Source organism: Schistocerca serialis, chromosome 12, assembly GCF_023864345.2.
Source record: "Schistocerca serialis cubense isolate TAMUIC-IGC-003099 chromosome 12, iqSchSeri2.2, whole genome shotgun sequence".
In the NCBI taxonomy this organism is placed as follows: domain Eukaryota; kingdom Metazoa; phylum Arthropoda; class Insecta; order Orthoptera; family Acrididae; genus Schistocerca; species Schistocerca serialis.
In genome coordinates this window covers 37,002,443-37,016,996 of record NC_064649.1, presented here as the reverse complement: position 1 = coordinate 37,016,996, position 14,554 = coordinate 37,002,443, and the positions used below count along the sequence as shown (strand labels likewise).

Sequence of the window (14,554 nt, the reverse complement as noted above, 5' to 3'; positions counted from 1 at the left end):
AATATTAAAGAAGAATTTTACAACAAATTGGAACAGGTATATGATACATTCTCGAAAAATTCAATTAAAATACTTCTAGGAGATTTCAATGCCAAGTTAGGACATGAAAATCATTATAAACCTACAATTGGACCTCATAGTCTACATCAGCAGAGTAATGAAAACGGAACAAAACTTATTAGCTTTGCCACTTCCAAAAACATGTTGATCAAAAGTACATATTTTGCACATAAAGATATACATAAACAAACATGGGCTTCAAGAGATGGCATCACAAAAAATCAAATTGATCATGTATTAATCGAAAAACAACATCATAAATGCATACATGATATCAGAAGTCAAAGGGGAGCAGACTGTGATTCGGATCACTTTCTTGTAAAAGCCAAGTTCAAGATCTCACTCTCAAGACATAAATGGTCTAAATTAAATGGTGTTCCTAGGTTTAATACAATGAAACTGAAAAACCCAAACATTCTCAACCAGTACATTAGAGAATTAGAAACACACAAACCTGAAGTGGAAAGTAAAATTAACAATGATGATACTAATCAAGCCTGGAACGCTCTGAAAGAAAATATCACACGAGCAACTACCTCAGTTTTGGGACATTTTACTACAACTAAGAACCCCTGGTTTGATGCCGAGTGCTCGAACGCTATCGAAGATAGAAAATTAGCAAGGGAAAAATTCCTACAAAAACCAATAACACAAAACAAACTTATTTTTGAAGAGAAACAGAAACTTGCCAGGAAACTCATTAGGAAAAAGAAAAGGGATTTTATGAATTACAAATTAAAAAGAGCTGAGAATGACCGTACCACAGACTCCAGAGGATTTTTCAAGAGCATAAATATGTTTAAAAGTGGGAATATAAAAAATTATGGACAGTTCATAACAGACCCAGATGGCTCCTTGCTAACAGAAAGAAGTGACATTGCTAACAGATGGAAGGAATATTTTAATGAGTTACTAAATGCTCCAACTATAAGCGTCTCTCAGGAAGATGACAATGAATATCTTACTGCTGACCCATCGGACGAAGAGCCCAGCTTAGCAGAAATTAAAGAAAGCATCAAGAAGCTGAAGAGACATAAAGCTCCTGGAAGTGATGGTATAGACACAGATATATGGAAGCTCAGTAAATTTCCTTTTGTAAACTGCTTACACAAAATCATCACCAACATCTGGAAGCAGGAACAGGTCCCACATGATTGGAAAGAAGTAGTTGTGTGCCCTATATACAAGAAGGGGGACCCAACAAATTGTTCAAACTACAGAGGAATTGCGTTACTAAACACAACATATAAAATTCTGACAAATATACTGTTAGCAAGGATAAGCCCTTACGTTGAAGACTCCCTAGGTGATGCCCAATGTGGATTTAGACCTAACAGATCGACTATTGACAATATATATGTCCTAAGGATGTTGGGTGAAAAGAAATATGAATTCAATCAAAATGTACATATGCTTTTCATTGATTTTAAAAAAGCTTTTGACAGTATCAACAGGGAATATTTATGGAAGTGCATGAGGCAGATTGGCATCCCTAACAAATTGATAAATTTAATAAAATCTTGCACTTTAAACTCAAAATACAAAATAAAAGTAGCTAGCAAACTTTCTGAAGACTTTGAGGTTAAAACTGGAGTCAAACAAGGGGATTCACTCTCACCAGTTCTTTTTAACATAGTAATCAATAGAATAATCCAAAAAGTAAAGCTACTACAAATTGGAGCACAACTGGAAAGCAAAATTAACATTGTAGCATACGCTGATGACATTGCATTATTATCTGACAGTGAGAATGATTTGAAGCTTCTTACAGCACAATTAATTAAAGCCACAAATGGCACAGGCCTCCAGCTGAATACAGACAAAACAATGTACTTTATCTTATCCCGCTATCCATCAAATAATAATGTACTGCAAATTAATAACACAGCTTTCACAAAGACAAATGAATTTAATTACCTTGGTACAATAGTAACCTCTGACAACTCCATAAAAATTGAAATAGAATCACGAATTCAGAAGGCTAACAAATGCTACTATAGTCTCTTGACAGTTTTCAAAAGCAAGTTAATTTCTAGGAACACCAAACTACAAGTATACAAATCATTGATTATACCAGTACTCACCTATGGATCTGAAACCTGGACTCTCACAAAAAAAGAGGAAAACAGATTAAGAGTATTTGAACGAAAAATTTTGAGAAAAATATTTGGACCCATAAGAGATAGGATCAGTGATGAATGGAGATTGCTAAATAACAATGAAATTTACAAATTATATAAAGACTCCGATATAGTGGCCAAAATTAAAGCCAAAAGACTGAAATGGATAGGGCATGTCATCAGAGCACCACCAAACAGGACCATCAAGAAAGTGACTGAAGAGATTCCCACCGGAAGACGACCTCTTGGACGCCCACGCATGAGATACTTGGACAATATTCAAGACGATCTCAGAAAACTAGGACATGACAGACAGTGGCAAATTACTTGTAAAGACAGAGCAAAGTGGTTCAACATTGTCCATTCTGCAGCAAAAAGCCTTCATGGATTGTAATGCTTAATAATAATAATAATAATAATAATAATGCTTGTGATAAGTGGCACTAAATATGTCGTGTATTTGCACAGGAAAGTCTGCACATGCTCTCTGTAGTCACATCCTGTGGTGTTGCGTGTGCGGCAAATGACATTTCACACTCCTTGTGTAGTATAAAGAAAGATAATTGTGACAGAATAATATTAAAGCAGTAAGTAAGTTGCGAAACACATACTGTCTGCAGGTGTTTCTTTTCATATGCGTAGGCATGAAATGGAAGTTGTAAAATACAAGAAAACAGCAAGATGTGATGACAAATAAATGGCTTCGCCTGTTGTGGGCAGGGGTCCTTTACATTTTGGCTTGGCTGTCAACAAGCAACGACACTCTCCACAAATGAAAACATAATACAGGATGAAACTTCCTGGCAGATTAAAACTGTGTGCCCGACCAAGACTCGAACTCGGGACCTTTGCCTTTCGCGGGCAAGTGCTCTACCAACTGAGCTACCCAAGCATGACTCACGCCCCATCCTCACAGCTCCACCTCTGCCAGTACCTCATCTCCTACCTTCCAAACTTTACAGAAGCTCTTCTGCGAGCACTTGCCCGCAAAAGGCAAAGGTCCCGAGTTCGAGTCTCGGTCTGGCATACAGTTTTAATCTGCCAGGAAGTTTCATATCAGCGCACACTCCGCTGTAGAGTGAAAATTTCATTCTATAATACAGGATGGTTTTGTGACAACTGAAGTACATCGTAAGGTTGAGCTTTTGATGCATATGTAATATGAAAAGTTGTGTTGTAGCACATTTACGAGACTCATTAATGATCTATACACACATCCAAGGAAATATATGTTTGTAAAAGGAAAGTAGTGGACGTGCTTTTTCATGAAATGAGTAGGAATTACTGGTGCTTAAAAAAAAGGGGGCAAGAGGGAGAACATGAAGAAGTAAAGAGACTCAACTACGGCAACAGTGTCAAAAAAAAAAGGTAAATACATCAAATGTGACACATCTCTTTGAAGTGTTCTGACTCAGCTACGTAAAACACTTCGATCCAACTGTATGTACGCAGAACCAGTTACCTCTGCTGAACTTGGGTGCATTGATTATCCATGTTGTTCCTCAAATTCCACACTGTCCACTGGCTCAGGATTATGTGCAAGACCATAAGCTCCTATTCCAACCTTGTTAGAAAAGGCTAAGTAATTAAATTTGTGCCCAACCTTCTAAATCACTCCACACGTATGCTAGGTACATTCCACAGTCAGCCATGTTTGCTGACTGACAATTCACAACGCAGTCATGTCAGCTTACCTTCACAGCTGCCAGGTACGCCTTCCCGTACAGGGCGTGGGCAAGCGTCGCGACGGCGCCGCAGCCCGAGTGTAGCGAGCTGTCCGGATCGACAGCGAGCCGCACCGCCAGCTCTACGGCGGGCTTCAGATCCTGGTAGGCCTTGTTGGTGGCCAGCGCCTCCAGCTGCGACAGCGCAGACAGGGCCTGAGCGCTCGGGTTCGGCACCGTCTGGTCCACACTGCCTGTCGACTTGCTCCTGGTGGCAGCAGAGAGGTACTCGGTGTTAATAGCATTCTCCTGTGGCCACACACAGGCATGGGAGAGACCTCTCCACCTGCTGGATCTTTGAGGTTAATACATTGAAGCGCCAAAGAAACTGTTATAGGCATGCGTATCCAAATACAGAGATATGTAAACAGGAAGAATATGGCACTACGGTCAGCAACGCCTATATAAGACAACAAGTGTCTGCCACAGTTGTTACGTTGGTTACTGCTGCTACAATGGCAGGTTATCAAAATTTAAGTGAGTTTGAACGCGGTGTTATAGACGGTGCATGAGCGATGGGGCACAGCATCTCTGATGTAGGGATTTTCCCGTACGACCATTTCACAAGACTATCAGGAATCCAGTAAAAACATCAAATCTCTGCAGCCGAAAGAAGATCCTGCAACAACGGACCAACAATGACTGAAGAGAATCGTTCAACGTGGCAGAAGTCAACACTCGGTCATCAACAAGGGGCAACATGCGAACTGTTCAACAAAACAACACCAATATAGGCGTTTGTAACATTAACTCATGTACCCATGATGACTGCATGACACAAACCTTTACGCCTTGCCTGGGCCCGTCAACAGCTACGCTGGACTTTTGATGACTAGAAACATGTTGCCTGGTCGGACGAGAGTAATTTCAAATTGTATTGAGTGGGTGGACGGATACGGGTATGGAGAGAACCTCATGAATCCAGAGTCTCTGCATGCCAGCAGGGGACTGTTTAAGCTCGTCGAGGCTCTGTAATGGTGTGGGGCGTGTGCAGTCAGCGTGATAATGGACCCCTGATACATCTACATGTGACGCTTTCCTGAGTTTAAACTCCCCAGATATGACCATATCTGGAATGCCTTGCAACGTGCTGTTCAGAAAAGACCTCCATGCTCTCGTACTCTTACGGATTTATGGTGACAATTGCCTCCAGCAATTATTCGAGCCCATGCCACGTCGTGTTGCGGCACTTCTGCATGCTCGCAGGGTCCCTACGTGATATTAGGCAGGTGTACCCTTGTTTTTCGGCTCTTCAGTAACAGTGTTAATCTGCAAATGGGTAGAATTAAGAAGTTTCAGATTCTGTAGTACTACAGAGTGTATACGCGGGCAAGAAAAAAAAGTTCCCGTGTTTCCCCATTAAAAATATACTTTGTCTCGGGTGAAAATACGCTGTACTCCTCTTGGAAGCAAATTTTCATGCGCGGCAACATTCACGCTGCATATTTTCTTATTACAAAAATATAAACACGAATTCCAAGAAATATAGCACCGCAGCTTCCGAATCAATGAAATGCAGATAGCGATGCGCTTTTGTCAGCCAATAACTGCACAAGTCACGTGATCTCGCCATTTAAATACCGGAGATACTCAGAGCACAGGACACGGATGTAGTGAGTGAACACCCAAATATGAGAAGATAATGGTTTAAATTAACATACCTACAGGAAAAGTTAAACTTCCACGTCACAAATGTTTTCTTCCGAGGGTGTGGTTGGTAGCATCCTACCTATGAGTACAACTGAATATTTCTGATGAGTGCGATTATAAATTTCACTGCTTGTCAACGACACTTTTTATTCTTAAAGACAATTATACTTTTTGCCATCATTATTGTATAATTTTTAATCTATGGAAGAACTAAAGCGATATATATAAAACACAAATGCGCAAGTAAACTTTTAAATTGTTGCATAAGTGGCTCGTCTTCTGAACCCTAATGTTTTCTAAGTGACTGGTCCTCAGCGTCAAGTTTTGAGCGGAAGTCTAACGCCCAGTGATTTAAGGAATTCATCTTGCGTACAAGAAACTTTACAATGAAAATAACACTTCTCAAACCACCACTTTTGGTGTTATTATCTCGATTAGATTTTATGCTACAATAGTGGCCAAAAGTAAACATATTCGTTAGAGTATTAGTTCCTGCCAGTCGAAATTTCTGGAATTCTAAAAAATTCCCAGGTTTTTCCCGGAACGTATTCCAATCATAAACTGATAATCCATAAATACAACTTTCCCATTAAAGCCAAATGCGAGAAAAGAAACAAAGCAGTACACGGTTGTATACACAATATTTCTTTAGAATTATAAAAGGAGAACGAATGTTTGTGATGCATATGCGCCTTTGCCGGCCGGACGGTTCTAGGCACTACAGTCTGTAACCGCGCGACGCTACGGTGGCAGGTTCGAATCCTGCCTCGGGCATGGATGTCCTTAGGTTAGTTAGTTTTAAGTAGTTCTAGGGGACTGATGACCTCAGAAGTTAAGTCGCATAGTGCTCAGAGTCATTTGAACCATATGCGCCTTTACCATAGTCGAAATCGACTCCGAGAAAAAAATGTTCACGGCATAGTATTTTCTTTCTCGCAGGTCGTGTTAAAAGGAACGCTCTACATTGTTGTTCAAAAAGACGTGTGACCTATATCACTCTGTAATTTGCGTGTAAAAATTGTAAGTAAATTTCAAGATTCTTGGTAACAACATTAAACGACTTGTACTCCCTTTAGAAACTTATAGGATATGAATTGAAGTTATCTTAGACTGGAAACGGCACGCTTTTGGACACCGGTTCCTATCCAAAACATTGTGTATTCCTATGAGTTTGTAACAGTAATTTCCGACCACCCTGTATAGTAGTATAAATAAGCCAACACAGTAAGAGATGCTTCTGGGACCAAAACAGACATAATTTAGATAAACTAATGAGGCAGCTACGAGCTGAGCCCAAGGAATTTCACCCACAGACAGCAATGAAATATTCCAGAAGTACCACAAAACTGGAGTCTTAAGATAAATCTGGTGTACGGACAGCCTACTCAAGTACAAGATGCAGGGAGCTGTGTAATGACTGTTGAACAAATATACTCACATGATGACTGGCATAGACAGAGCTCCCGGTGCACTCGGTGTCGTCCTTACAAATGGCTGCTCTCCATCTGGAAGCTGCGCCAACACAAACACCGCCACTGCACGACTCAGCAGGCGACACCTGAAAGCGACACACAGGGGCCACACTAAACAACAAGAAACATTTGTCGTCTGATTTAGTTAGTTAAAGGTGTCGGAGGTCACATGGATCGCCGATATCTGCATTACATTACAACATCGAGATATGCCCACTGAATTATCAGATCTGTTAACAAACCGTACTTCCACGTCTGGACCGTATCCTCCCGACTGTTGGTGTGTGTGTGTGTGTGTGTGTTTTGTAGCAGATATATGAGAGGTCGAAGGCGCATTAAAACTGGAACATATCACCTAAGGGAAGAAACCCCAACAGAAAAATGCTGGACTTACGACATTTGGTTAGCAGCCCATCACTCGGAAAAAAAACATGAATTCCAGCACCAAGCCTCAGAAAGGCGGCGGAGTATTGGGTAAACGACTCAGGTGAAACTTATACAGTAAACCCCCGTTTATGCGAAATGCCCGGGACGGCGGCCGGATGAGATAAACAAGTCACCCTGTTCCCCGAAATGCGTCAGTACCGCCAAATTTGATTGTAAAACGTGCGTAGGGCACGTATAATGTTGTTCACAACGATATCAGTAAGTCTGCATGTTTTTGACGAAAAAAAAACTGTGTTGGCGTGTACAAAGGCGCCAAAGTATGATTGAAAACTCGATGTTTTTAAATGCTGCATAACAAAGCTTGTTTATTTTGCGTTCTTACAGACAAAATCCGCCTATTTGGCAGCAAGAAAAAACAGGAGTTTCAATTTTATTACCTACTCTTTTCAGTAAAAAATAAACTACTGTACAAAATTATGAAACGAATCCAGAGATTACTCAAAGGAACGAAAAGTCTAAAACAAAAAACTAATGGACGTTGAAGTTCTAGGACGCTTCACTAGAATTTATTTTTTGGCAAAAATTTCTGTGATAGTTTTTTGTTTTGAGAAACTTTTGTTGCGGCAATATATCTCCAATGTTGGAAAAAAAAAACGATTTCGGGATAAGTCGCCTTCTCTTGTTGGCTGCTGTACGCCAAGACGTAACCTACTGTTTGAGGAATGTTGTTCTCTGCTTCGTCATCAGAGACATAATCTTCCGACGCTTTCTGGTTGGTCGCAATTTGGGCGACTTCTCTCTCAGTGAAATCAAAAACGTCGTTTTCCATCCACTCTTCGAAGTTTGCAGCTTCATAACCCGCTAGCTTCTCCAGTAAATTCACCAAAATTACGTCAGCTTCAATTTCGGTGTTGCCTCACTGTTCTTGAGTTGCCGTATGATTTAAGAGCTTTTTCCAACGGGAGGTATCGAAGGAATTAATTTCCAAGCTTCAGCAATCCAATGAATGGCACATAAAATATCTATTTTTTTTTTAAAGAGCTTGCACAAATTATTCTGCTGCATCAATCGCACCGATTAAGTATTCCCGCAGCTTGCGTCTCTAATGTTTTTTCACTGCGACAAGAACACCTTGGTGCATCGGTTGACAGAACCGTGACGCTTGATGGGAGAATCACAACTTTGACATCTCCATCTTGAAGATCATCTGGGTGAGAAGGAGAGTTGTCCACAAGAAGTAGTGCTTTTCGTGGAAGTCCATTTTCCGACATGTACAGTATTTTTCTACAGCTGGAACAAACTCTGTCTGGAACCACTCTTTGAAGATGGCACCGTTCATCCATGCCTTAGACTGATTAGTGTACCACAATGGCTAAGGTTTATCAGCTGGTTACTTTCTAAATGCTCTTGGTTTTTTTGTATTTGTCAATTAATGTAAGGGACAGTGAGCCGTGCGGTTGTTTGTCTTCTTCTCGTGTTGACTAGCACCACTCAGTTTCGCAAGCGTTGCCTGTCCGCTAGTGGCAGTAGCGCCGGTTATCGGTATGTGATAACTGTTGCCCTATCTTTTGGGGGGTGCCAGAACACGCCGGGACCGCTGTCGGCACGCCATGGACTGCCCGGATCCACCAAGCTTTACGATGAGTGCATTTCAATCCAAGTAGAGAAACCTCCACCATTGTGATATCTCGCGATTTCCCAGTGATTTGGGTTCGTGTCGCTGAGGCGAAGAGCAGCGAGTGGGTTGCTTCGGTAGGTAGATCTGATTAGCTTTCCTCGACTGCTTATTGCAATTTGTTAAGTTCAACCAACGGTAATTTTTCTTGGCCCGCTAACGCCCCAGTTACCTGCCCTGGGGGTTAGTGTACGTTTCCTCGCCTTGCCGCTGCTGTCCGGTAAGGCGTGTAGTTTTGACAGTATGCCGGTTAGCGAGTCTTCTACTCTGGTGGTAGTGGTTCAAACCCTCTAAACATAGTATTCTGGGGACGTAGTGCAGACCGCGGGTTCCAGCTTTGGCGTATTGTACCATCGTTGCATTTGGTTTATCGGACATCAGGTAGACCTTCTCAGAGGTCGATTGCTGGGGCACCGTCTGCGGCGCCTTGGTTATTGTAAGACACGTGTGTTTTAAAAGGAGGTCTGATGGCCAGTAGTTCAGTGTAACGCTCCTTCAGCCCACGCCTGCTGTGGGTATAATCTACCTCAGTACCCTTTAAGGAACTTATATACTGGTCCTTGTGTTTTATTATTTATTACAATCCCTTGTGCCTACATTAAAGGTTACATGTGTGTAGTTAATAGTACTGGTCGCCATCTGGAATAAATCTAGCAGTGTAGTGTTCAATGGATGTTAAGGCTTGTGTTACAAAGTATACCATTATCTTATTTCTCACGTTTGCTGCTCAGTTGCTTGTTTTTTTTAATTAACCTTTACTATGGTATTTGCTGTTTTACAGCAGTTATCTAAATTTTTCATATTATTGCCGTTCCTGGCGTGTAAGGCCTTTTGCCCAGATCACAGTGGCTTGCTTTTAAAACATTATCTTATGTATCTGTATTTAATGGTGATTTGCTAGATTGTAACTCACTGAAAACACTATTATTTACACAGTTGTTTATTCCTTCATTAATAACGTGTGGTATTTTTTTATTTGTTGTTGAGTCTGGAATTACTGGTTTAAAATAAATTGTAGCTGATTACGGCCCCGTCCACAATCGTAACCGAATCCTGCCTTCCCTTGACTATCAGGTTTCAACTGAGTTTATGATTGCCAGTGGCATTACTGTATGCGAGGACAGTAACTCTCTCTTTGCTTTTTTTAATACCCGGATACAGTTTTTTTTCTTGTTTAGAGACAAGGGTTTTAGTTGGCAACATTTTGTAATTCAACCCCGTGTCATCACAGTTGTAAAGTTTATAGTGGCTATCAACTCCTTTGTCGATGATAGTGTGCAGTTTAAAACCAGCCATAGCGAGCTGATCCACTGATGGCAATTTCGCCAACGTCATGCCACTTCTTGAACCGATCCAGCCAGTTGTCACTTCCGAGGAATTCTTGCTCCTTTCCTTGAATCAGCTCATAAAAAGCCATCGCTTTTTGACTAAGTAGAGGACCTGATACTGGCACACCTTTGGCCCTTATTTGTTCGTGCCACAAAAAGAATAACTGGGAATGTGCACCTTTTCTCATTGTTTTTCGAGATTTCGATGCGCTGTCTGACGCTTGGATGTAACAAAATTTTTCAATTTCTGATCGGTTTGTCTTCCAATCAGTAATCGCACTTCAACCGACATTCAAATCCGCAGCAGCTTTCGCGGGTGCCTCACCAGGGTCAATTCTCTGCAAAGCGCGTAGCTTTTCTTCCAACTAGATCACATTCTTTTTTCGTTTAGCGCCCGTAGTCCCGTTCAGCGGTATTTTTTTTTTACCAACATTCGACTAATTCTTTTTTGGTCACCTATATCGCTGGACATTTTAAAGCACATAGCGCGAGCACGGAACGTTAAATCGAAAACATACAGACGGACAACACTAGACAAAATTCTTGAAACCAGGCTGTGGCAGCCATCGAGTGAAAACATTCGATTCATCTCTCCCCTGTCCTACGCGGCAACACAACAGGGCGTTGTACGATCACTGTTAAACGCCCAGCTTCATCTGATATACTGACAACAGGAGGAAAGTGTTAAGGGGATACGGAATCACCTATCCCCGCAATGTTAATATATGCCTACTATAGGGAACATTTTCTCACAAACTACTGGAGACAGAGAGGTAAAAATTTTACTGTATGTGCATTCATATGTTACAACAATACTGAAACAACAGTTTATTGTCAAAGTATTTTCTTACAGAGATATTGTACATTTATTTTTAAGTAAATTTTTTCCATCGCTTTTTACTAGACTATCACCCCTAAGTCTTTTGTAAATCAAGTAATTAAAAAATCGTTGTTTCAGTATGTAATAGGGACCTATGTCACTACGTCATAAAAATTTCAGACTTCTAGGTTGACCAGTACCTGAGATAATGTTCCTAGATGAAGTAAAAAGTAAACTTACGGGAAACGGAGAAAGAAGATTAAAACATTCCTGATCCGTAGCTAATACCCCCTTCACAGTCTTCATAATCATCTTCAAGTCTTCTTTTGGCACCCCTCTGCACCTGTCTTGCTTTTTTCACTAATGTCTTGATTATATTATCAGCATGCCTTAGTCTGTGCTGATCTAAAAAGAACATAGCACGTACCGTACGGGAACCAACACACATACCCAACTTTTGAAGGACCTGGCATTTAGTTATATTTCCAAGATTGAAGGTTGCCACAGCATCATACACACCAAAATGTAGTGTATTAATTCCGACAAACACTGTTTTTGGGAGACGATGCCATATCACACTATTCAAGCACTCGTTGGGGTTCTGCGTTTTTCCGTGAAGACATTTCATCAGAAGACTTCTGTCAGCCAGATCTCTGAAAATGGGCTTTATTTCTGCCATGATGGCTGATGGTAGATTGTGGTGGTGAATGTATTTCTCTCCTGTTGTTAGTCCCCTATTGTATTTACACCAGCTATTTTCACCTTTGGGGCACAAACCATGTTGTGGATGCTCATCCGTGGATGCGGTGTGGAAATATAAAGCCCATATAGCTCTCCTCATTTCTTCAAGATTGCCTGTATTTTGCCTGATTGCAAGGCCATAGCAGTTCTGAATGTGGTCTATTATGGAATCAGTCAATCTTCCTCTGCCATCCAAGGTTTTCCCATCATCTAGTTTTTTCCCTTTCATAACTGATTTTAACCTTCTCAGCCTGGCACCCATTCTCTTCTGCACATGTCCTATACATTCAAGTTTGCTTATATTTACACTGTTCCCATATGGTTTGCTTTCCAAAACTTCTTTGAATGCTTTAGAGTCACCATCTCCCAGATATTTGACATAGCGAACATTATACCACTGTGAAGAGCGATGAAAAATTTTCTTCACCCCAGCAACCTCCATGCCACCACTACTACCATAATAATTAGCAATACAGTCATCACTGTGTTCATTTTTCAGCCTGCCTGTGCACCTACAGTATTTAGACATTATTGCAACATCAATAACCTTGCCAGTATCAACACTAGTTGCTGTTACAACACCATTGTTGGAGGTGTGCCCCCTTTTCTGCCACGTGCCATCAAACGCCACTGTGAGGTCACGACTGCCGTCATTTTCTTCCACTGCTTCTTCCACAGCAACCTGCATTGACTTCTGTGCTACATCTTCAACTGCAGATCCTAGTACATAATTGTAAGCTTCAAACTTTGAAGGTGCACTTGGAAGATTTAGAACACCACATAGCATATCACCAGCTGCTTTGCCCTTACCAATTGCTCGCAATCCATAAACTAACCTAATATTTACACTATAAAGTTCAGTTTTCTTGTATCCATTATTTACAGTTACTGAAACCGAACTTGGAAACTTACAGCTGTATTTACAAACACTGCATATTAAATTAAACTGGGCAGCCAGGCCAACATGGGATTCTACTTTCAGAGAAACGTTTCCATGACATTTTTTGCAGCACAAACTGTTTTCAAGAGCTTCACACAATATATTCGTATCAATGAGTTCAAAAACTTCATTCCCTCTATCAAGTAAATTATATTTCTCTTCCAAATCTCTTAGTTTTTTATGAGAAGCACTGTTTTCATTTGGTGTAAGTTCGTTCGGCAAATCAGTAATAAGTGGATTCACATTTTCCAACAGTGATGATGATGAACTGCTTTGCTTTGCTAATGAATCATTATTTCTTTTCTTTTGCCAGTTCACACGCATTTTAAATACTTTTGCTTTAGCTCTAGGCATTTTCACTGCGAAAAATGAAGCACTAAATACGAAATAACTCAACAACAACTACTTTCTTATATCACACTGTTTACAAAACAGTCCCGCCACAAAGTCAAAGAGTAACTTGAGGAAACCAGAGAGAAACATTTTCGGGCAACTAGTGTATAAATAGTCGCTGGAAACCGGGATATTTGAATTCATGTCACTTTAAAGGTACTGCCAAAAAGTTCATGGTCAGCCACGAGAGACGTGTATAACTAAAGCGCAATACCCGATCTCACAAATATATAAAAATAAAATAGTTATAATTGTAGTAGAGCTATGTATGATACGTCATTTTAAAGAGGAAACATGGCAGAATATAATACGCCAATAAAAAAAATTCGATTTTTTAACCCAAAATCCGATTCCGTATCCCCTTAAGCGCCGCAATCTCATTGTCGGTTTTGATAGGGCCACGGCGCGCTGAATAGAGCATTACTGCACGTACATCTACATTTATACTCCGCAAGCCACCCAACGGTGTGTGGCGGAGGGCACTTTACGTGCCACTGTCATTACCTCCCTTTCCTGTTCCAGTCGCGTATGGTTCGCGGGAAGTCCGACTGTCTGAAAGCCTCCGTGCGCGCTCTAATCTCTCTAATTTTACATTCGTGATCTCCTCGGGAGGTATAAGTAGGGGGAAGCAATATATTCGATACCTCATCCAGAAACGCACCCTCTCGAAACCTGGCGAGCAAGCTACACCGCGATGCAGAGCGCCTCTCTTGCAGAGTCGGCCACTTGAGTTTATTAAACATCTCCTTAACGCTATCACGGTTACCAAATAACCCTGTGACGAAACGCGCCGCTCTTCTTTGGATCTTCTCTATCTCCTCCGTCAAACCGAACTGGTACGGATCCCACACTGACGAGCAATACTCAAGTATAGGCCGAACGAGTGTTTTTTATGCCACCTCCTTTGTTGATGGACTACATTTTCTAAGCACTCTCCCAATGAATCCCAACCTGGTACCCGCCTTACCAACAATTAATTTTATATGATCATTCCACTTCAAATCGTTCCGCACGCATACTCCCAGATATTTTACAGAAGTAACTGCTACATGAGTTCCAATAGATGGCATCGGCATGAAACCACGCAATACGAACAAGAAACACGCTAAAACTTTAAACACACGCACGAATTGACTACACTCGGACTTTCGACACGCACCAGCAGCAGAGTGCCGAAAAACGCGGCTCCAGGCGCAGACAAGTTGCAACTTATCAAATGTCAGACAGCGCTGCCAATGTGAGCC

At 41.1% G+C, this 14,554-nt stretch overlaps 1 protein-coding gene across 1 annotated transcript in view; it reads right to left on the bottom strand.

Moving 5' to 3' along the window:
* Nucleotides 1-14,554, bottom strand: part of LOC126428401 (ectopic P granules protein 5 homolog) — a 359,767-nt gene that overhangs the window by 4,341 nt on the left and 340,872 nt on the right. Inside the window, exons 40-41 of the mRNA XM_050090322.1 lie at nt 6,993-7,112; nt 3,875-4,112 (exon numbers count right to left, since the gene is read on the bottom strand). Coding sequence (XP_049946279.1) covers nt 3,875-4,112; nt 6,993-7,112 — 358 coding nt within the window. The remainder of the gene's footprint in view (nt 1-3,874; nt 4,113-6,992; nt 7,113-14,554) is intronic.